This window comes from Anomaloglossus baeobatrachus, unplaced genomic scaffold (assembly GCF_048569485.1).
Source record: "Anomaloglossus baeobatrachus isolate aAnoBae1 unplaced genomic scaffold, aAnoBae1.hap1 Scaffold_456, whole genome shotgun sequence".
Lineage (NCBI taxonomy): Eukaryota > Metazoa > Chordata > Amphibia > Anura > Aromobatidae > Anomaloglossus > Anomaloglossus baeobatrachus.
In genome coordinates, this window is record NW_027443899.1 from 114,921 (window position 1) to 139,706 (window position 24,786).

The 24,786-nt window shown below is 42.9% G+C and overlaps 1 protein-coding gene across 1 annotated transcript in view; it reads left to right on the forward strand.

The window, feature by feature from the left end:
* The first annotated feature begins 2,560 nt into the window (after positions 1-2,560).
* LOC142280526 (protogenin-like) overlaps positions 2,561-24,786 on the forward strand; it is a 111,015-nt gene continuing 88,789 nt past the window's right edge. Inside the window, exons 1-2 of the mRNA XM_075332745.1 lie at positions 2,561-2,624; positions 11,586-11,888. Coding sequence (XP_075188860.1) covers positions 2,561-2,624; positions 11,586-11,888 — 367 coding nt within the window. The remainder of the gene's footprint in view (positions 2,625-11,585; positions 11,889-24,786) is intronic.

The following is a 24,786-nucleotide window of genomic DNA, read 5'->3' on the forward strand; positions in this document are numbered from 1 at the left end:
AGTCCCCGTGTGGCCCCGGCCTAACCGTATTTTCAGTCTGAGTGTTATCTGTCAAAAAATGTGATTGCATTGGGACCAATGTTATTCAATGAGGTCTCATTTTTTCCGCAGACCACAAAATTTGCAGCATGCATGATCTGCCTCCATAAATCAGATCACACTCAGTCATTCAACTCTATGGATCCATGTAGAAACTCGAATCACACACGGTCATTCTACTCTATGGGTCTATGTAAAAACGTGGACTGCACTCGGGCATTCTACTCTGTGGGTCCATGTAAAAACTCGGACCGCACTCGGCCATTCAACTTTATGAACTCTATGGTTCCATGTAAAAACTCGGACTGCACTCGGCCATTCAACTCAATGGTTCCATGTAAAAACGGGGAAAGCACTCGGCCATTCAACTCTATGGGTCCATGTAAAAACTCGGCCTTTTAACTCTATGGGTCTACGTAAAAACTCTAATTGCACTCGGCCATTCAACTCGATGGTTCTATGTAAAAACGTGGACCGCACATGGCCATTCAACGCTATTGGTCTGTGAAAAAACTCAGACCGTGCTCAAATAGTATTCCAGTGTAGTCCGATTTTCATGGACTAACGGAATGGAGTTTTTGGAGTTTTTTTCCCTCTCCACTGCTGGGAAAAATGGATCCCACTCTGATCAGATTCTGATAAAACTGTGCTCAGCATAATCGGACCATTTCTCTCGGATGGGGAAAATATGGTGGTGTGACCCAGCCTCAGGCTACGTTCCCACAGTGAGCTTTAGGTGAGATTTTCTGCACCTATTAGGGCTCATGCGCACGTAACTGCTGAATATTCTGCAGCGATTTGACAGCACATGTGCGCTTCGAATCGCTGCAGAAACACTGCATAATGGATGTAGTTTTTTTGTAGAAAAAAGCCGATTTCATGCGCTATGGCTGCTGCCCCCACCATAGACAGAGTGGGAGCTGCATCCAGAACGCACAAATTAATTTACATGCTCATTTTGTGAACGCACGGATTTGGGTCAAAATTTTAGCACCCAAATCGCTGCGTTCAAAAAAGCAACGTGCGCACGTGTCATGCACAATCTACATAGAATGTGCTGGGGACGCAGGACGCCTGCATTTACGCTGCAGTGCAATACAAAGCGTAAGCGCATACAATTAAACAACGTGCGCACGAACCCTTAGGCTATGTGCACACGTAGCGTTCTGTCCCTGCAGAAATTTCTGCAGCGATTTGAACAGCACACGTGCGCTGCAGAAACAGAGTCCGTAATGAAAAAAAAACAAACGATTGCATGTGCTCTGTGTGCAGCCCTCCCATAGACAGAGCGGGGGCTGCATGCAGAGCGCAGGAAAGAAGTGACATGTCACTTCTTAGAATGCGCGCTTCGGGCAGCAGCCGAAGCGCTGCGCTCTAAAACACCACGTGCGCACGGCCCCTGCATAATCTTCATGGATTGTGCTGGGGACGCAGGACGCATGCAGTTACGCTGCGGTGCAGATTGCAGAGTAACTGCATGCAAATACGCAAGGTGCGCACATAGCCTTAGGTATATTAGGTCCCCTGCACTCTTTTTCTCATTGCATTTTTCAGCGTATTCTTTCTGCTGCCGTTTTGTCTCTTTTCATACTTCCTATTACTCGGCTTTCAGTACATGCGTTTTTTTAATTTGTTTCAGCCACAAAACGCACTAAAAACTTTTTTTTTTTTCCTTGCGGATTTTCTCTCTCCTTCAGCTCTATGTGGAAAATCTGCAAATAAAAGTCATATTTACTACAGGAGAAAGTGACATTTTCCATCCGGGACGTCGGGTTACGCAGCGTAAGAACGCACAGCGGCCGTGAGATTTCTAGAAATCCCATTAACTTTGCTGGAAATGGTAGACGCTGAATTGAGCAGTGAGATATGCAGTGGAAAAAAAAACAAAAAAAACACTAAAATTTCACTGGAACTTTTGAAGAAAACAAACAACTATTCTGCTTTTCTAATATTATTATAATAATAATAATAATAATAATAATAATAATACCACTTATTTTGTCTTCTAACAAGATACCAAAGGTTTTTTTTGTCCTTTTTTCCCCTCTAAAACTTAAAAAAAAAATGCAAGAGTCCAGAGGTGCAAAGAATGTAATTCTTAGGAGGTCACATTAACCTTTGTGCAGGCAGCACCACAGACTATTGTTTCCTGCACATAACAGAAGGGCATCTCAGGGCACCACAGAGAATAGATGGGGGCAGCAGACCAGCATGGGCTCCAGGCACTCCGGCTGCCCCTGCCCCCTGACCTTGTGCCCTGCACAGCCCAGTTGTGTGACACTCTCCACATGCCTGAGCTCCCCTCCCCCCTCACCAGAGGATGCACTATTATGTAGTCCCGGCCACTCAAGGTTTCCCTGTGTCCATCGCCCCCCACCTCTGTGCTCTCTCCCTCCGCCTCCTTCTACCTCGTGTGCCTGCGCAGGAGCTCGAGGAAAAAAAAGTCCCGGAGGGCTCTGCCGAGCGCCCAGTGTGAGCGCCAGACGGCGAGAGCTGCCGGTGAGAGCATGAGTGGCCGGTGATGGCAGCGGACAGGATGGCCCGGAGGGCACTGCTGATGTGGGCAGCGCTGGTCAGCCTCCCAGGTGAGTAACTTTCCTCCTGCCGTGTCCTATGTATGGCTGCCCCAGGACCGCACATAGCTGCACTCTCAGCCATGGGAGTACTCGGCTGCTGTGATGCTATTCCCATCAGCTCAGCCTAATATTGTGAATTATTGGGCACTTAGTGTAAATATACCATGTGAGTTGGAGGGGTCTGTCAGTATAATGTGTATTGGGGTGGCCATGCTCAGTGTGGAGTTGCCCAAATGCTAATTAGGGTGGTGATGTCTGTACAGATGTTCCCATTGATGCCCATGGTGTCCATGCCACTATGTAGGGGGGCAATTAGTGAGTAAAGTTTGAGAAAAGTCAGTGTTGCTTGTCCTTTCCATTTATTTTCCATCCACCTTGTCAGACTTAGAAGCAGGAATCAGTTATCATTGCTGACAATAAGTTATCCGCAGACGATGGCCGCCCCCCATACACGGGCACACGGAATGGTAGATCCTATATATAATATTCATTTATATAACGCTGTTAATTCCACAGTGCTTTACATACAATGGCAACACTGTCCCCATTGGGGCTCACAATCTAGGTTCCCTGTAGGTATGTTTTTGGAGTGTGGTAGGAAACCAGAGGAAACATACAAACTCCTTGCAGATGATGACCTTAGTGGGATTTGAACCCAGGACCCCAGCACTGCAAGACTGCAGTGCTAACCACTGAGCCACCGTGCCGCCCATATATAAGCCCATACATCCCATGTATTTATACGTGATCTGCGGAGAAGTGACAGTAGTATGGGAACAGGTCACTCTGGTTACATATTAATGCTGGAAGGTATCATCCATTGGCTCTACCATTCACAGAGATCAAGCAGAACTGTAATCTTCCATCCGTGTATTTACTGTATGAACGATTATTGCTCAGTGGTTAATACTGTAACCTTTAGGGTCTTGGGTTCAGATCCCACCAAAGACAACATCTGCAATGAGTGCCTCTGTCCTGTATGTTGCATGGGGTTCCTCTGTGTCCCACTCCAAAGACTTACTGATGGGGGATATCGATTGGGAGTCCCAATGGGGACAGAGCAAAGCGCTGTGGAATATGTTGGTGCTATATAAGTAAATGTGCCCCTTCTCTTGTATAGCACCATGGAATCAATGATGCTATATAAATTGATAATAATGTACTCACAGACAGGTGTGGACTATGGTAATATTGCATTTTATTAATAATAATAATTAATTTTATTCATTTATATAGCGCTATTAATTCCACAGTGCTTTACATACATTGGCAACACTGTCCCCATTAGGGCTCACAATCTAGAGTCCCTATCTGTATGTCTTTGGAGTGTGGTAGGAAACCGGAGGAAACCCACGCAAACACGGGAAGAACATACAAACTCCTTGCAGATGGTGTCCTTGGTGGGATTTGAGCCCAGGACCCCAGCGCTGCAAGACTGCTGTGCTAACCACTGAGCCACCATGCCGTTTGCTGTTAATGTGCTATTATTTCATTTGTAAAGCGCCATGGAATAAATGGCACTATAATAATAAATAATAATAATTATACTGGCATAAGATCATGCATTTATCATCAGTTGGATTGTGTATTGGTGATCAGCATTGTTCATGTTTTGTTCCATCTCATTACCTGTATTTATAGCAATTAACGCTTTATCTTGTGAAATAAGTGTTTGTTGTGGAGCATTTAGTGATGCCTATTGTAAGGCAGATCAGCCATTATTAGCCCAGAGATCAGATAAAGCCAGCTTGTGATAGATTTTATACTTTTGGATCTCAAATTGTGTAAAATGTATCAGTTTCTGGAGTCCACTTATTGACCCTTATCTGAAAAATCAATTGTCAATGTGGATTCCAGAACTATTTATAAACATCACCTTAATGTCCTTAAAACAGAGCAGAGATTAAAGGGACTAATGAAGGGGATTGCAGAGGCTGTGTCCTCAGGCCGGGGCTCTTTAGGTGACCAGCCTTCTTTTTATCTCTGGTGGTGATGGATGAAGAATCCAGGCTTGTTGAATTAGGTACAGAACGCATGTTAACTTCCTTGAGAGATCTGTTCTCCTAAGAAAATGTGTATTGGGTAATTAAGTAATCCCCACTGCATGAGACAGTAAGCAGCCAATTAGTTCCGCATTTCTGGAACAGTTGGCAATACACAAACGTGGAAATAAAGGGTCCCTAATCCCTCTCCCACTGCGATCTAGCAGCAAGAGTCACAAATATTAGGAAGTGGCTTTGTCCTTCATTTAAATCCATCTGCGAAAATGTAGAAAAAAAATTGGTAAATGAAGCAAGTTGGTAAATGAAGCAAGTTGGTAAATGAAGCAAGTTGTAAGTTCTGAGGAGCAATCTCTGCACCAGTAACATAAAATGACCACTTTTTGATCTAGGACATATAGTTATTATTCAGAAAAGGGACAATAATAGGATTATTATTCACCTACATGCGAAGTATAACTCAGTAAAAGGTATTACAGGCTACATAAAGGCCGTTATGGACTTAACCCTAACCACCCTGGGTGTGAAAGTGCTAAATGTCCCCAGGGTAGAGAACCTGCTTGTATATAAAGAGGCAGGGATGTTAATGATTTCTTTTAAAATCAAACTTTTATGACTTTCCTTGTTTAGGATCTCCGTGACAAGCTTGTAAAATTAGCAAACAGCTTTACCTCTTGTTTTCCTGTTAATGACGGTGAAACCTCACATTGTGACTTGTCGTTTGTGGAAAGTGTCCCTAGTTTACGAGTGTTTGGTAAATAAATATGAGAGCGATTGTAAAGTTCACGTTTCTTTCTTTGGGACTTGGAGACTTCATTTGGTATATTGGCTTAGGTGCCTGTATCGAGTCCATCCACTTTATATCTGGAGTAGGGAGACATCTGGGACCTCGGTATCTATATTGGCTTGATGAAAAAAGTGATGCTTTTATGTAACAATACGATAATTGTAGTCGGGGCAGTGAAGATTTTTATTTTTTTTTCTTGAAATCATTAAAGGGAACCTGTCATCAGAAATTTTTCTTTAAACCTAAAAGTTTCCCCCTCTGCAGCTCCTGGGCTGCATTCTAGCAAGGTTCCTGTACTTTTTGTGGCCCCTTTTAAACCAAATTAAATACTTTATAAACTTGTACCTTTTGCTATGTAAATTGCGTAAATCGTCCATGGGGGCGGGCTCTCTGCTGACCGTTGCTGTTCCTCCAGCAGATTTGTGCCGCCCCCCCAACGCTGAATTTCATCTCAGGACGACGCCCCTGGGCGCCCGTGGTCCCGCGCATGCGCTGTGCGACTGTAGCGGGACTGTGCACTGTGTGCACGTGTGACCGCTCGTGACGTTTTGCGCAGGCACGAGATTATGGGCGGCGCTGTGAGTGTCATCAGCAAGTGCCGCCCATAACCTCGTGACTGCACTTTCCCCTCTTCCTCCAGCGTTCTGCGCAAGCGCTTGCTGGCCAGATGACCCGACGTCACCTCTTTCCCATCTTGCCCTGCTGCAGGGAAAGATGGGAAGGAGATGACGTCGGGTCATTTGGCTGACGAGCGCTTGCGCAGAACGCTGGAGGCAGCGGGGGAAAGCGCGTCCACGAGATTATGGGCGGGCACTTGCGATGCAGTCACAGCGCTGCCCATAATCTCGTGCTTGTGACACACGTCACCAGCGATCCTGGCGTGGGCGGCACCTCGGGCGCAGTGGGCGGCGTCCTGATGGGTGAAATGGAGCGTGGGGGGACGGCGTCAATGTGCTGGAGGACCGGAACGGTCAGCAGAGAGCCCGCCCCCATGGACGATTTACAAAATTTACATAGCAAAAGGTACAAGTTTATAAAGTATTTAATTTGGTTTAAAAGGGGCCACAAAAAGTACAGGAACCTGCTAGAATGCAGCCCAGGAGCTGCAGAGGGGGAAAAGTTTAGGTTTCAAGCTAAATTTCTGATGACAGGTTCCCTTTAAGGCTTGCTCACATGTTGCGTTTTTTGCAGCGGAAAAAAAATCACAGCATTTTACAGTCCCAGCAAAGTGAATGAGATTTCTGATTTTTTTTTTTTCCTTGCAGATTAGACCCTTCATCATAATAATAATAATCTTTATATAGCGCTAACATATTCCACAGCGCTTTACATACATGAGCAACACTGACTGTCCCCATTTGGGCTCCCAATCTAAATTCCCTATCGGTATGTCTTTGGAGTGTGGAAGTAAACCGGAGAATCCGGAGGAAAGCCACGCAAACACGGGGAGAACATACAAACTCCTCGCGGATATTGTCCTTGGTGGGATTTGAACCCAGGACCCCAGCGCTGCAAGACTGCAGTGCTAACCACTGAGCCACCGTGACGCCAAATCTGCAGCGTGTCCATTCTCTCATTGTTTTTGTAGTATTTTTCAACCTTTCCAATGAATGGGGGGGGGAGCAAGATAAAAAAACCCCCAAACAAACAGGCAATCAATGTGCTTATTTAACGCAACTGTCTTGCCAACACTTTGGTCTTTGCAGCAGAAAAATCTGCTGCCAATACTAAATGCATACACATACCCTTAGCTGATGCTCACATGCAGTAGTTTTGCAGCGGTTTTATTTTTTATCAACAGAAAAGAAGCTGCTTTTTACACTACCTGTGAGATTTCTTCTTTTATTTCTTTTTCCTGACTGAACTTGAGAACCTCAGCATTTTTTTCATCCACCACCGTGCGGAGCTGCCGCCCCACCACCGTGCGGAGCTGCCGCCCCACCACCGTGCGGAGCTGCCGCCCCACCACCGTGCGGAGCTGCCGCCCCACCACCGTGCGGAGCTGCCGCCCCACCACCGTGCGGAGCTGCCGCCCCACCACCGTGCGGAGCTGCCGCCCCACCACCGTGCGGAGCTGCCGCCCCACCACCGTGCGGAGCTGCCGCCCCACCACCGTGCGGAGCTGCCGCCCCATCTACACCCCACCTACTGTCTCCTCCCCATAATCCTATAGAATGTAAGCCCGCAAGGGCAGGGCCCTCTTCCCTCTGTACTAGTCTGTCTACTGTAACTTGTATATGTATTTTGTATGTAACCCCCTTCTCATGTACAGCACCATGGAACTAATGGTGCTCTATAAATAAATAATAATAATAATAATAATAATAATCCATTGAAAGGAATGAAAACGTGCAAAAAAAATGCACTAAACAGGTTTTGCTACGTTTTTGCAGCATTTTTTTTTTTCGAGGGGGGTGAATAAAGGTAACGTTAGTAAGTATGTACTGTAGACAAAGCACACTCTTGATCCACACCAAAAAAACACTGCAAAAAAAACGAGCGAAATGTGCGCTTTGAACACAGCATTTTGCTACCCATAAAGCAGGTTTTGGTTGCAGAATAAGATTCTACAAAAACACTGTATGTAAGCATAGCCTTAAGCGGGCTTTATACACAGCGACATCGCTAACGATGTCGCTGGTGAAAGCACCCGCCCCCGTCGGTTGTGCGTCACGGGCAAATCGCCCGTGGCGCACAACATCGCTTACACCCGTCACACATACCTGTCTAGCGACGTCGCTGTAGCCGGCGAAATGCCTCCTTTCTAAGGGGGCGGTTCGAGCGGCGTTACTAAGCGGCCCCTCAATAGAAGCGGAGGGGCGGAGATGAGCGGGCTGAACATCCCACCCACCTCCTTCCTTACATCCTCATTGTGGACGGCCGCAGGTATGGTGATGTACAGAGCGATGTGTGCTGCCGCAGGAACGACGAACAACCTGCGTCCTGCAACAGCAACGATAATCGGGATAGGAACGACTGGTCAATGATCAACGATTAGGTAAGTAATTTTGATCGTTACCGTTCGTTCCTGTGTTTCACACGCAACAACATCGCTAATGAGGCCGGATGTGCGTCACGAATTCCGTGACCCCAACCACATCTCGTTAGCAATGTCGTTGCGTGTAAAGCCCGCTTAAGGCTATGTGCGCACTAGGCCGTTTTACCCGCGGATTTACCCGCGGATTTGCGGCGGAAATTTCTCGAGAAAGGTTTGAAATCTTTCTGCAGACATTTCCCAGCAAAACCTATGGGAACAAAAAATAGCTGTGCACACGCTGTGGATTTTTCTCAAGAAAATTTCTTGAGAAAATTTTCTCAAGAAACTTTCTTGAGAAAATGAGCATGTCCATTATTTTCCGCAGGTACCTGCGGTATACCCCCGGAATTTCACTCCATTCACTGTAATGTAATCGCGAAATTCCGGGGGTATACCGCAGGTAGCAAATGATGTGCGGTATACCCCCGGTATAGCCGCGATTTACCTGCGTTCAATGATCATCGCTCCCTGCGGTTTTGCATGGAGTGATGTCATTATGACAGAAGAGGAAGCGGAGCAGAGTAAACACAGACGTCATACTCCCTGGACGCCGCACAGAAGCACTTCCGTGTGACCTCCAGGTGCCCGTGCAGTCTGTGTCCCGCTGCAGCCCCGCCGCTGCACGCACAGCAGTGTTAGTGTCTGCCCGCAGTATCAGCAGCTTGTCACGCTGCAGCGCAGGCAGACACTGACACTCAGCAGTGCGTGCAGCCGCGGGGATGCCGAGCGCTGCTGTCAGGAGGTGAGATGAGATCATTACCTGCTGTGACGATCTCCTGCCTCCTGACGTCACGTCGGTCACTGCTGTCTATGCCCGTCTCGCGAGCGGCCCGAGACTGTCACTAGCGGTGACGTCACGGGCTCTCGCGATACTGCTGACAACGCGGCGGGCATAGAAGGCAGTGACAGCGCTGATGGCAGGACTCCAGGAGATCATCACAGCAGGTAATGATCTCATCTATCCTCCTGACAGCTGCGCTCGTCATCCCCTGCAGTGTCCTGGGCTGACCTGTTGATGTTGGCTCAGGTCACTGCATTGCTCTCCCAGCCAATCAGGAACATTCTGTTCTTCATGGACTGGGACAGTGACTATGGTTTGGAACGCCGTGGGACGCACCCCCCCTTATTGGATTACGCCGGACGTGGAATTGATTGTTCTTATCAATAAATTGGTGAAAGAGGGAATGTGGGGAGTGTTTTTTTTCAAATAAAACTTTTTTTGTTGTCTATTTTATATTTCTTACTGACTGGGTTTGTGATGTCAGGTATCTGATAGACGCGTGACATCACTAACCCCAGGGCTTGATGCCAGGTGACATTACACATCTGGTATCAACCCCATATATTACCTCGTTTGCCACCGCACCAGGGCAACGGGATGAGTTGGGGCGAAGCACCAGGATTGGCACGTCTAATGAATGCGCCACTTCTGGGGCGGCTGCAGCCTGCTATTTTTAGGCTGGGGAGTGTCCAATAACAGTGGACCTCCCTAGTCTGAGAATATCAGACCCCAGCTGTCCGCTTTATCTTGGCTGGTGATCCAATTTGGTGGGGACCCCACGTTTTTTGTTTTAAATTATTTATTTAATGTAAAATAACAGCGTGGGGTGCCCTCTGTTTTGGATTACCAGCCAAGGTGAAGCTGCCAGCTGTGATTTGCAGACTGCAGCCGTCTGCTTTATCCTAGCTGGCTACAAAAATAGGGGGAACCGCACGTCATTTTTTTTTAATTATTTATTTATTTTTTGGCGAAATACAAGGCTAGGCACATGAAAGTCACTAAAGGGTGCCAGCTTAGAATATGCAGGGGGGTGGGACATTATATAGGTCTTTCTCATCTATCTATTCATCTATCCATCTATCCATCTTTCCCTCTATCCATTATCTGTCTATCTATCGATTATCTATTATCTATATTATTTATTTCTGTTCAGCATAAAAAAAACGCAGGGACCAACCTGCGGAAAAAACGCGGCAAAAACACATGCGTTTTTCCCGCGGATTTGGTGCGTTTTTTTACCGCAGGTGCGGTAATCTTCAACTCCCAGAAGTTTCTCAAGAAATTTTCTTGAGAAAAATCACTTTTCTAGTGCGCACATAGCCTAAGTCTTAGGCCACGTGCATACATTGAGTATTTGGTGAGGTGTTTTTTACCTCCAGTATTTGTAAGCCAAAACCAGGAATGGGTAATAAATACAGCAGTGGTGCCCGTGTTTCTATTACACTCTTCCTCTGTTCCACTCCTGGTTTTGGCTACAAATACACCAAATACTCGGTGTGCGCACGTGGCCTTGTTTTCAGCCCTGCAAAATAACCTATGTGGTGCTGATGTTGCAGTAGCTTTCACCCATTGGTAGTGGGGACATCCTCTGTCGAATTTACAGGTTATATCTGTAGCGTAGGTTTCCGCTGAATGGCGATGTGGCCTACCACTTGTGCCATGTGACTTTGTACAAGTGAGAAATATCTTTGTGCGGCCACAAATGTAATCACATCTATGGGATATCTTTTAGAATGTTATATCCCATTAATATTAAAGGGGAAAGGACTTTTTTTTTTTTTTTTTTTTTTTAATGGCCCAGAATCCAATAATAATAACTTCTACCTGTCCGTCTTGGTGATGTGACATGCCATTATTGTGGAGGATACATTGTCACACTGTTTATCCCTGTCTTTCTCAGTTGCCTTGCTATTTTCAAAACTCCCATAGAAGTGAATGGTGATAGCCACGCAAGATCAGCGCGTGTACTTTATTCAGAGCGCAAGATGGGCCCTGTTCTAGAGAGAGATTGTGGATATGCCATGAATGTCTGAGATGAGAAACTCCCTTTAAGATGTTTCCAATGAAATTGACCAAAGTGCACTCTGTAATTACTTCTTTGGTGTTAATTAGATCCTCTGAAGAGCATTGTATTCTATGAACGGGTTTGCTTCATAGTGGCTGGATTTCTTGTGCTTATTTCTTCTTCCTTTTGTGTTTTCTTTTCTATTGTGAGCCCTCGCGGGCAGGGTCCTCTATCCTCCTGTACCTGTCTGTGCCTTGTATTATTTATGATTATTGTACTTGTCTTTATTATGTATACCCCTTTTCACATGTAAAGTGCCATGGTATAAATAATAAAAATAATTGTTCTTCTCCCGCGCAGGGTCTTGGTGTTTCAGCGATCTATTGTTCGTAAACGAACCTGTGGATGTAACAGTTTATCGGAAAGATCCAGCAGTATTAGATTGCGTGGCTCAAGGGGAACCTCCAATCACAATCACATGGCTGAAAAATGGAGCAAAGATTTCCGAGACTGAACGGATCTCAACTTTACACAATGGCTCCTTGTACATCCAGGAGGTGGAGGGCAGGAAAGGAGAGCAGTCCGATGAAGGATTTTACCAGTGCTTGGCTCTGAACAGATATGGTGCCATTTTAAGTCAAAAGGCTCATCTTTCATTAGCAAGTAAGTTTGGCGTTACGTTTCATCTGAGCTGCGAGTCCCGGTTTTCTATAGACTGAAGAACAATTGGACTGGATTTACCTAAATATTTGAACAAAGTGAAGACACTGTTCAATATACTCCTTAATTAAGCATCCGTTTGCACTTCTTTGCTGATTGGCGGTCATTGATAGCCTGTTTATACAGGCAGACCGCTCTTCGTTCATTGAGCATAGGCTGCCATTGTTGTTGACAGCGCGAGTCCTTTTTATACAGGGCAATGTACTCCCAAAAACAATGATTCCTAGGAACGCTCATTCATAGTGGTCATGCAGTATGTATGGACCTTAAGGGTATACATGAAATGAGAATATTAGCATCTTAAGGCCCCCATGCACATTAGACTAATATTGGCTAAACCCACCTATATCGCTGGTTCAGACAATACTCTAATATGTATGGGGTACCGTCTGACTGATGGTCGAGAGAGATTTTAATCAAACAGATTGTCCTAAGACAGTAGTTAGCGCTTAACCCAAAAACCCAATATATCTGCAGCTAGGTTAAAGACAAAAAAAACCCTTAATTTGCCTGGATTCAAAAATATAATTTGCAAGAGATTTTCTAAATAGACATAAAAAATCTCAAAAAACCAGAGCTGAAAATGGGTTTAATTATTTATTTATTTAATGTTATCCTTGTCCTAGACAAATAGACGAAATACTATTCAACACAATATTCACACAAACATACAAAAAAAAATAAATATTTTTTTTATATATAAAAAACACAATAATGGCACAGCAGCCAAATGACAAATCAATTCATCGTGATGCCCCGGCCGTGTTAGCCTTGTGCCACCGGCCGGGGCATCACGATTAATTGATTTGGCATTTGGCTGCTGTGCCAGTATTGTGGTTTTATTTATATATATATATATATATATATATATATATATATATATATTATACATATGTATGTATGTATGTATGTATGTGTGTGTGTGTGTGTGTGTGTGTGTGTGTATATATATATATACACACACACACACACACACACACACACACACACACACACACACACACACATACATACATACATACATACATACATACGGTACATACATACATACGGTACATACATACATATATATATATATATATATATATATATATATGTGTGTAATATATATATGTGTATGTATGTGTGTGTATATATATATATGTGTGTGTGTAATATATATATATGTGTATGTATGTGTGTGTATATATATATATGTGTGTGTAATATATATATATGTGTATGTATGTGTGTGTATATATATATATATATATATATATATATATATATATAATATAAATTTTTATTTATATATATAAAAATTTGAATGTTTGTGTGAATATTGTGTTGAATAGTATTTCGTCTATTTTTCTAGGACAAAGCTAACATTAAATAAATAATTAAACCCATTTTCAGCGCTTTTTTTTGTCTATTTAGAAAATCTCTTGCAAATTATATTAGAGATTTTGATCACTTGTGTCTGATTTCTTATTGCCGATCACATTTTCTCTCTGAGATAAGCTGCCGGCCGATATGTAAGCTGTCGGCTTTCTGATGGAGAACACTGGAGTGCTCACTCAGCCAAGTAAGCTCTCATAGCAGTGTTGGCTAATGGCTTAAAGGGATTGTCTCACAAAGTTAATTGTTATCAATAGATCTTGGAATAATAATAACTTCCACAATTGGATATGTTTTAAAAAAATGTTCCTGTGCTGAGATAATCTTATATATGTGTCCCTACTATGTACTGTGTAATGGCAGTGTCTGACCGTACAGGAATATGGTCTGATCATATAAGAGCTCCTGGGCCAGTGAGGACACACAAAATAATATACAGACAGGACAGCATGGAATCGCAAATAATTTTCTTTTAAGGTAAAACATTTTTAAAAAACAGGCAGTGAAATGTTTTACCTCACAAAAAGAATCATCTATAATACCATGCTGTAATGTCTTTATATACTTTTTTTTGTGTCTTCCCCAGCCCAGGAGACATGGTATAATCAGACCATGTTCCTGTATGGTCAGACAGAAGGGGCAAATATATAAGATTATCTCAGCACAGGAACATTTCTTTAAACACCTCAAATTGTGGAATATATTATTATTCCAAGATCTATTGATTAAATTAACTTGGTTCATGAGAAAACCCCTTTAAATGGAACCTGTCACCAGATTTGGGGACTATAAGCTGCAACCACCACTGAGCTCTTGTATACAGCATTCCAGAATACTGTATATAAGAGCCCAGGTGGCGCTGTATAATGTAAAAATCACTTTTATAATACTCACCTGGGGGTGGTGGTCCGATGCGTGTCGCTGCTCTCCGGTCCGACGCCTCCTTCTTCTGAGGCCCAGTGTGCATGATGCGTCTTACGTCATGCACACTAGCCGTCATTGAGGCGCAGGCGCACGTTTATCTGCCCTACTCAGGGCTGAAGAAAGTATTGTAATGCACATGTGCAGGGAGTCTTTAACCTTTCTTCGCGCTTGTGCATTACAGTACTTTGATCTGCTCTCAGAACTGCAATGTTGGCTTAGTGTGGATAACGTAGATGCGTCATCCACACTGGGCTGGGTAGAAAGTGGATGGAGATCGCAGCAGAGAGGAGGTGCTGGACACCCATCGGACTGGGCCGCCCACCTAAGTGAATATTATAAAAGTGTTTTTAACGTTATACAGAGTGGCCTTAGCTCTTAGGCCTGAAACACATCTCCGTAGAAAACATGTGCGTGTCTTGTGGTCAGTTTTTCAGGTCCGTGTTGGATGTCCGTTTCTCCGGTACGTGTGACATCAGTGTGATGGTGTATGCTTGCTGTGCGTGCGTGTGGAATGTCCGTGTATGCGTGAGATATGTATGTGTCATGTCCGTGTGCAGTCCGTGTTTCTTGAACCGTTTCACTATTAAAAAAATAAAAAAATGCACACGGACCATACGGAAAGCACACGTACATGGTCCGTGTCACGTACGTGCGGACACGGGCCCATTGACTTTAGTGGGTCCGTGTCTGCGTGATGCCGGCAAAACGCAGACATGTCATCCGTCTAAAAAAAACCGCACACACGTACAAACCACACGGACACACGTTCCGTGTGGCTTTACGTGTGTGTGCCTGTTACCATGGGGTAACATTGGTGCACGTGCTGCCGGTACGTGCAAAAATGTACCGGCAGCACAGATGTGTGTTGCAGGCCTTATATACAGTATTCTGGACTGCTGTATATAAGAGCTCAGTGGTGGTGGCCGCAGCTTATAGTCACCAAATCTGGTGACGGGTTCCCTTTGTTCGTCCGACAGCCATCAAACAACTGCCATGTGTATTCCCATGGTAAATATCAAACTTCGCTTTTGATCACGATGGCAGCCATATTTAAAATAATATATCTGAATGGTAAAAATATGAAATTAGAAATAAATAAATAGGCATGAAATGCATTGTTTTCTATATATGTGATGTAGGTCAGGTGAGTATTCTTTATTTCTGCAGATATTACGATTTAATGAGATGTGTGGGAACACATCAAGGACGGGTCAGTTAATTTGTTTATTTCACACCAGAGTCCATCAATTTCCTAGTGAAAAGAGAATTTCCCAGTCAGTAACGGAACATGTCTAATACATTAGAGCCAGGTCCGCAGGGTGCAGACGTGACTGCCGACACCTTTACATAATCACGCTCTGTGTAGTAGGATCACATGGTGGGGATGTGTTGTGTTTCAGCTTCTCACGTTAGCCCCTCTCATCAATGGTTCATAGGAAAAAGCCAGCGATGTAAAAATGGCTAAATGCATGTTGATCCTCACTTTTCTGTTTAAGTGCTGCCTTCTCCCCATCTATCTATATTCTAACTGATGCTTCTCTAATTGCCTGGCCTTCCAGTCCAAAGAATGTGCAATATGCCAAATATAATCCCTTTCTTTCAGTTTTTTGAAGCATAATGGCTTCTCCTGTTTGACACTTGTGTATAGACTACCCTTAAGGATTAAACATTTATCTGCGGTTGTAAAAGCTAGGCTGTGAACCAATTGATTTTTCCATTAGCCTGTGTTTCCAAGGCAAGCCTTTTGCCTACCATTTCATATTTGTACCAGATAACATCCCTTTATTCACATCCACTATTTTTGTTCGCTATAAACAGTAGGGGCGTTTTTTTTCTTTTTATTTTTTCTCTTAATCGAAGACAAGCGATTCTCTTGACAGCACTGGCTATTTCTACCTACCTCATGCAAAAGCTTCTTCTTACCATTGTGCATTCTCAAATGTGATCACGACCTTATTTTTAGTATATCTAATATATATTTCTTACATATGGGGTCCATTTCTAAACACATCCTACATATTACTCTGCATCTTATTTGGAATGACTGACTTTATATGATCCACTCGAACTAGTCGATACATTTGTGTTTAAAAAAAAAGGGAAAGCCAGCTCACCACCCCAATAGATGAATCCAGTTTGCTCGGAACTACGTCCACACGACGTGTAAAAACTCAATAATGTAGAAAAAAATGTATTGTTTCAATCTAAAAACAGATTAATTTTAGGGAAGGGATAGAGTTTGAAATGCGTCACTTGTTTCTTAACCCACGCGTCTTTCACCAAAAGTTCAGCATAAAGACGTGAAGGTTGAGGAACAAGGCAACGAATTTTGAATCCTCTCCTTTCGCGAAAATTGATTCTTAACATTATCTCGGAGCTGGAACAATACTTTTTCTACATGACTTACATTGCCGTTGCACTTGGCACACCATCACCTGTTTACAAGGGATAATTTGCTGCAGAGAATGATGACTTTTGAGAAAGCTCAATCATGTAATTAGATAACAAAGCGTTTTGCTTGTTTGTTGGGTTGGTGGTCAATTAAGGTGTTTCTGGGTATGCCCTTTCACAATAAATACACCTTAAACGTCTGCAGTTATGTATCTATAAGATTTCCTAGATCCCTTTTGGACATTTTTTTTGCAAAGATTGGACTGTTAAAATACCTCTAAAGGTCGATGCACGTGATACTCCTCTTTGAGGCATCATGTTGATAATTTATACCTTATGATGTAGTACAGGAGAGGAGTTGTGTACATGTCATTGCCTAATGCATGAACCCATAGCTTAAGGTAGTTGTAATGAACAGAAACCCTGATCGGATATGCTGAACAGCTATCTACTGAACACTGTGGATTTCATTGTAAAATTGGAAGTTACAGCTAGCCTTGTATTCCCTTTGTAATGGCACAGTTGTCAGGGCCCGTCACAGCAATGGTCTTTGTTACAGCTCTCTTCACTGGCTAATAGGTGGTGGGTTGTGCGTGGCGGCACTCTTTGTGATGCCCATATGCCTCACAAGGGCATATGGGAAGGGGTTGTCTTGATGAAAACTTATAGTGAATAACTCCTGATGTGTTTCTGATCTGTTAATTCAATACTTCTGTTTAACGGCGGCTGAGGTCATTGCTGTCGTGAGCCAAAATGTGCCCAGAGCGGTTGCCAACTGTCCTCCTCACCCCATAATAGAAAAGGGAAACCTCGCACTACAACACCTCCAATGCCTGGCTTTGCTAGTCACTGTCGTTGTGGCTAACAAAGTAACATTCCTAGTACTTATCTAAAATGTATGTACCAAAGTAGAAGTTCTTGAAGAATCCCCTATAAGAATTTGTTTCTGAATGGCATCTAATCTAACAATCTTCCTGGAAAGGATCACGTCTTCTCCATCTATAAGCTGCAGAGCATCATGCTGGTGGATCCCGGAAATGATGATACTGTTTCAGCTCATAATCCTCTACTCGTCCACTAGATAACATTATGCAATATATAACGTTATTGGGAGCATAAACCTAGATTGGACCAGGAATTCCTAATTTTAAACATTTTGTAAAATAAAATTGTGATTATTGGAAATTCAATTTGGTGACCTGTGCTGTTTATTTTATACTGTGTTCATCCAGAACGTGACTATCCCACTAGTTGCCATTATGTCATGTGACAGATAATAAGCTATTCACGTTAGTGTCCTCTTTTTCTTTGAGGCAATTGATGGCTTAATGAGTCTAGACTCTCCCACAGTATATGTATAATGCTTGGCACAACATGGCACTGTGTGTAAGCAGATACATAAATTAGCATTGAAGATGATAATGGCGCACTGTATGGAATTAGCGCTGTTTTGAATATCAAATGCATTGTTAATCACTTCCCGTAATGGAGACATCAGTGGGTAGCTCTGAGAATATCCTAAAGCCTTTTTCACATGGGATAGAATAGTAAATAGGAGAAAGGGGGCAGTGTGTACTCAGGCTTAAGGCATTTTTCATTTTGTTTGCCCCATGTAAACTTCTCTTCTAAGTCGCCTAGAGACAACGGCAATAGAGCCCAACGTCTTAAATGAACATCTTCTAGATAAATACACACGTCTATGGAAATTGGTGTTGGGGTCAAATTTATCCTGGTACAAAGCCTTATAAAAAAAAATGTGAATGGCAGTGATTGCTTTATCAGCATGTGTCCGTTTTCGTCATCTTCATCTACTTACCAGCATAATTTTATAAGCTAATGTATGTAGATGGCCCAATTTCTATTTAACTAAGGAAATTAAACCAAAATCTTCTAATTCCAAAAGATCCTCTTTTTACTCCAAATGGAGTGTAAAATAATTAATTGCATGGACAGTTTAGATAGAAAGATTTAGCTTCAGGTTTTTTTTATATGCATTTTCCGGTATATTTTAGGAGAGCTATACATATTAAACAGGTGGAGAATAGGCATTAAATGGGCATTCTTTGTAGTCAAAGAGCAAGTACTATCTTAGTCAGTGGCAACAGCAGGGGGCAAGGATGTTCTTTTTCTGTGACTGGCCAAAGCATTGACAAGTAAGATTGCCATTAGCTTTGGGATCACAATGCAGAGTTTTGCATTTTGAGATGCCTAGAGCTTTAGCCTGGGCAATGGTCTAGGAGCTGAACACACAAGTAGATCAGGACCAGGTTTCTAAAGTTTAAGAAGTGGAAACTGGAGGTTGCACTCTATACAGGAACGTCATTATGACATTGCAAATGAAGGCTTCACAGGGTTGAAAGGTTAGAAACTGGCCAGGGTGCGGCTTACCCCCCTGATAAAGGGCAGATGACCCTGATTCTTTGGCCATTTCTTTCATGTCTGTCCTCTTGCAAAGAGTGATTGCCAGGGATTGTTCTTTAGGAATGCACAGATTGGAAAGTAAGCAGACCTTTTTTTTTTCTTTTTGGGTGTCCCTTAGAATCTTATCTCCTGTTCCCAGCAGGTCCACCAGCAGACTCTGGTCTTCCTAGACTTCTCTATTTAGCCATGCAACTGAACAGCTTTTATCCATTAACCCGCTTCTTAAAGGAAACACCAGTGAAGTTATTCAGGTTGGGTGGCAAAATTATCTAATTTGGGATTATTTCATTTTTAACATGTACCCAAACTGTTTTATTAAGTTTAAAGTTCTTAATTTTTGGAATGATACAAATGTAACTGTCCTTGTGTAGCCATTAGGCATTACTCAGTAATCTTATTTTATATACTTCTATAGCACCAGCATACTTCACTGTTCTGTACAGAGTTTGTCATCATACACAGAGGCTTAACTACAATAGATGCAGGGGTTGTCTGGGGAGCCCAAAAAGTTCCTTTTAGCCTATATGAAAAGACCATTTCTATTAAAGACTTGCAATAATTGGAGGCCCCATTAGAACTTTTGCATTGGGGACCATGAGCTTCAAGTTACGCCATTGATCATACTGATCAGTCCCTGTGACCAGTACACTTCTAATCCAGTTTGCTGATCTCTCCATTATCCTATATTTATGCTTCTTGGAGTGTGGAAGACACCATGGTACCCAAAGAAAAACCTAAGACCTTACAGACTTCACTGATGATGTGTTTAGTTGAAGGTAAATGTCGAATATCCATTAAACACTTAGGCACAGTTTTCATAATTTCACATGAATTCTTAAAATAAAATAAAATTTGCTCAAGCAACCATTGCGATAATAAAATTTCCAAATTTTCATTGTATACCTTATTGGATATTTTCAATATTATGTGCAAAATAATGCTTATAGCCCATTGTACCAAAATAAAAAGTCAACTCCAAAAACTCAACTAGCCCTTCCATCTGCCGGAAAGTACTTTGGTCCTGTTCTAATATAAAATGCTTAGTAGCTTCTAATTTTCTGTATAATGTTCTGATTCTGCTCATTATTCGGGCCATGATGTATATGGGTCAGCTGCTCTTTTCAGCAGACAGGTAGGCTATGCCTGAGAAATTCCTTTAGATAGAAGATGCTGGACAGCAGAGATGTCAGAAGTAGGACTCGCCATGTGTCTAGCACTGCTGAGCTGGCCACCTCTTCCGTTTCTGAATACCTAGCTGATGGAGGTATTCAGCCTGGTTCTTTTGTTTGCAGCCCATGACTGTTGAATAGTTTCTATCTCAAAACAGTTCCTTAGTCCAAAGTCTATTGTAACGTTTTCCTATTCTGCAGCTGTGCCTATTGTGTACAGTGTAGAATAATTTATGACTGAGGTTCCCATTCGGTGAATACTTTTAATACATTTTTCTGTTTCTCCCCTTTTGACATTATTTATTATAAAATTTGTTTGAATCACCTGTCATTCATAAAGAGAAACCTCTGATCTTATAGCGTATCTTTGGCTGCTTAAGTTGATGTGTTTTGCACACACTACATGTAGACATATATATTACTAATATATAATATCACAATATATTATAATATATAAAGATCACAAGTTACAAGACAAAACTATTGTATTGGATACGGCTATATATATATTATATATATAATTACACACAATCTTGAAAAGTACTATATCTTGTGTTTTTTTGCTGGTGGTGTATCTTCCAGTACTTTTGCTTGTCAATCTTATGTTTTACGTCAGTATGGTGCTAAAAATGTCTATATAGTAGATATGGTAATTCCGCTAATACCATGATTGAATGGCAGCAAGGTTTGGACGACATGAATAGCTTTATCATTGTTGCTAGCTCTGGCTTGAAAACTGTTTTGTTTTTTTTGTTTTTTGGTTTTTTTTTTCCCTCTGTCTAGTAGTTTGATTCCTCTTTGAGTGATTTCTATTACAATTGAAAACAAAGTGTCAGACTTTCCCTTGTAGAAAGCTGAGACAGACTATTTCTTTATCCAAGGATTTGCATGTAACACTAGAAAGCAAGTTACAGATTCCCCAGAACTACTTTATAATGATGAGTCAAGACAATAAAAAGCAAAATTTTTAAAGTAAAGGCCCCTTTACACACTGAGACTTTCTAGCGATCCCACCAGCGATCCCAACCTGGCCGGGATCGCTACAAAGTCTCTGGTGAGTCGCTGGTGAGCTGTCAAACAGGCAGACCTGGCCAACGACGCAGCAGCGATCCGGACCTGCAGAACGACCTATCTAGTCATTGGGGACGTTGTAAAGCAGCTTTTTGAAAGGGAAGTCGCTAACGAAGTCGCTGTAAAGTCCCCTTTACACACTGAGACTTTCTAGCGATCATGCTGCACAGCGGGAAACAAAGGACCAAAAAATGGTCCTGAACGATTTGTAGCGATCAGCAACTTCACAGCAGGGGCCAGGTCGCTGATGTGTTTCACACACTGCAATGTCGCTGGGGAGGTCGTGTGTGTGTGTGTGTGTGTGTGTGTGTGTGTACGTGTACTCATAAAAGGGATATTTGGCTTTGAGGTGAAGCTTATCGAAAATGTAAAAAGTTCACGCTTTAGTGATATCTCATGAAGTAGCGCAATTAAGGAGCAACATGTGATGGTGATTTCCTCTTCTCAAACAATTTAGTCAAACAAAAGCCACAAAAATGGGTATACACTCCAAAATTAAATTTCAATGTCTCAGTAACTTGTCATGTGACCTTAAACATCAATTACAGCTTGACAACAATGTCTCATGCTGTTCACAAGTGGAGTTATTGCCTGCTGAGGCATGGCATCCCACTCATCTTGAAGGGCAGCCTTCAAGTCATTGACATTCTGGGGTACAGAGTTACGAGCCTCTACACAGGGACTTAGGATTCAGGTTTGGATAAAGTGTAGGCCACGCCATTTGAAGTACCCCAGTCTCCAGAAGCCGTTCCCTAATGATCCAACTTCAATCTCGAGTATTGTTGTCCATGAAGATGAAATTAGGCCTGTGTTGTTCATACAGAGGCACAATGACTGGATTAAGGATTTTATTCAAATAGTAGGGACTTGTCACTGTACCATTCACAAAGTGTAGGGTAGTTCTGTATTAACTGGATACGCCTACCCACTCTGTAACACCACCACCACCAAAGGTTAGTCTGGTGATAACAGTGGCTGATGCATAGCGCTCTCCTTGACGTCTTTCATCAATGAAGAGCACTGAAGCCCATTGGTACCTCGAACAGCTTAGATGCTCTCTGGTCCATGCAAGACAATGATGCTCATGCCTGGTGGTGTTGTCAGGTACCTTGGCAGAACATTTAAAACAGGCAACGCTGATATAAACAGCTTTGAATGGTCTGACGTTGCACTTGGGTGCCTAGAGTTGTGTGCCATTCATCATCTGGTTCTGAAGGGCATTGTTCACAATGGAGTGGTCATAAGTGTAGGATGTGGCCAAAGGAAGTCCACTTCTATGTTTTTCTGTGACCATTCCAGTCTCACTGTATCTCTGTTGCAACCTGCTGATCTCACTCTGTGACACTTTAAGCTCAGTGGCCACTTCCATCTGAGAACATTGTGTTTGAAGCCTCGCAATGGCAAGATGCTGTTGATTAATTGTTAGGTGTTGTCGGTCTCATAATGACAAAATGTGAATAGCATGATAAAGAGGACTGTTCAAGTACCAATTCTAATTGAACCCCAAAATTTATTGGACAATTTGATGGATCCAACACATTTTGAGAATTTTACCATTAAGCTCCTTGTTAGAAAAAAACAAGTTGTGTAAAAAGCACTGAAACATTGAACAGTTGGACATGTGCATCCAAAAGTTCAGAGAAGGTCACATTAAGTTCACTGAAAAGGTTTGAGTGCATTTTAGGAGCATTCTGAAATTTCACCTGAAAGTCAAATATTTCCAATTTTTTTTGTAAGTCCACCCCTCACATTCTTGTAAATACAGTATTGTATTATCTTTTTCATTGGGCAACACTGAAGATGTGACACTTTGATACAATGTAAAGTAGTCAGTGTACAGCTTGTATAACAGTAAATTTGGTGTGTCCACTAAATAACTCAACACAGCCATTAATGTCTAAACAGATGACAACAAAATTGAGTACACCCCTAAGTGCAAATGGCCAAATTGTGCCTAAAGTGTCAATATTTTGTGTGGCCTCCATTATTTTCAAGCACTGTCTTTACTCTCTTGGCCACAGCGTTCACTAAAGCTTCACATCACAGAGCTGTTGGATGTTAGAGACTTTGTGCTCTAACATCAATAGGGTTTAGTTCTAGCACCTTTTACCCTCAGTTTCTTTAGCAAGGCAGTGGTCATCTTGGAGATGCATTTGGGGTCGTTATCATGTTGGAGTACTATCGTGCGTACCAGTTTCCGAAGGTAAGGGATCATGCTCGGCTTCAGTATGTCACAACACCTGTTGGTATTCAATGTTCCCTCAATGAAGCAGCCCCAAATCATGACACTCCTCCCATCATACTTGATTGTAGGCAAGACACACTTGTCTTTTTTCTCCTCACCTGAACCTGGTTACTGCCACACACACACTTGACACCTTATGAACCAAATAAATTTATCTTGGTCTCATCAGACCATGTCCTTAATCTGCTTGTTATCAGAAAACTGTTTGTTGTCTTTCTTGTGCATCATCTTTGGAAGAGACTTCCTTCTGGGACAACAGCTATGCAAACCAATTTGATGCAGTGTGCAGCATATGGTCTGTGGTCTGACCCCCACCCAAGTCCACCCCGGTAACCTATACAGCAATGCTGGCAGGACTAGTACGTGTATTTTGAAAAGACTACCTCTGGATATTATGCTGAGCTTGTGCACTCAACTTCTTCTTTAGTGGACTATGACAAGTCCTGTTCTGAGTTGAACCTGTCTTGTTAAACCACTGTATAGTCTTGGCCACCATACTGCAGCTGTTTGATGGCAATCTTCTCATAGCCTAGGCTATTTTTATGTTGAGCAAGAATTATTTTTTCAGATCCTCAGAGAATTCTTTGCCTAGAGGTGCCATGTTGAACTTCCAGTGACCAGTATAAGGCCCCCTTCACACGGTCTCCGTCACATGTTTGGTCCGTTTCCTCACGTGCTGGAGACACGGGCACACGTAGACCCATTAAAATCAATGGGTCTGCGCTCATGTGCATGTTGTGCCATGGACCATGTGCCCGTGTGCTGCACACGTAGACATGTTCGTTTTTCTCCGGCATCACGGGTGTCACACAGACCGCACGGAGGTGTTCCGTGTGACATGCACCGGAGAAAACACACGTGCCTGTGAAATAAACAAAAAATTCTGTACTCCCCTTCCCCAGCACTGCTGTCTCTGCCGCTGCTGGCACTTGCTTCCGACCCCCGCTCATTATGCTCATTGCATATTCACTCCACTGCGGAATGGGACGGAAGCAGCAGCAGCGGGGAGTCGGCAGGATCGGAGACCAAAAATCAGCACCACGGACAGCAACACCAGAGACAGGTGAGCAGAAAGTTCCCGTTCTACGTGTGTTATTACGGCTAACACACTGAGAACACACGTGTGCCATGAACACGGCACATGGAGGGCAGTACGCACTTTTGACACGTCCGTGAAAAACGTACATGATTTTCACGGACGTGTGTAGGAGGCCTAAGAGTGTGTGAGCGATAACGCCAAATG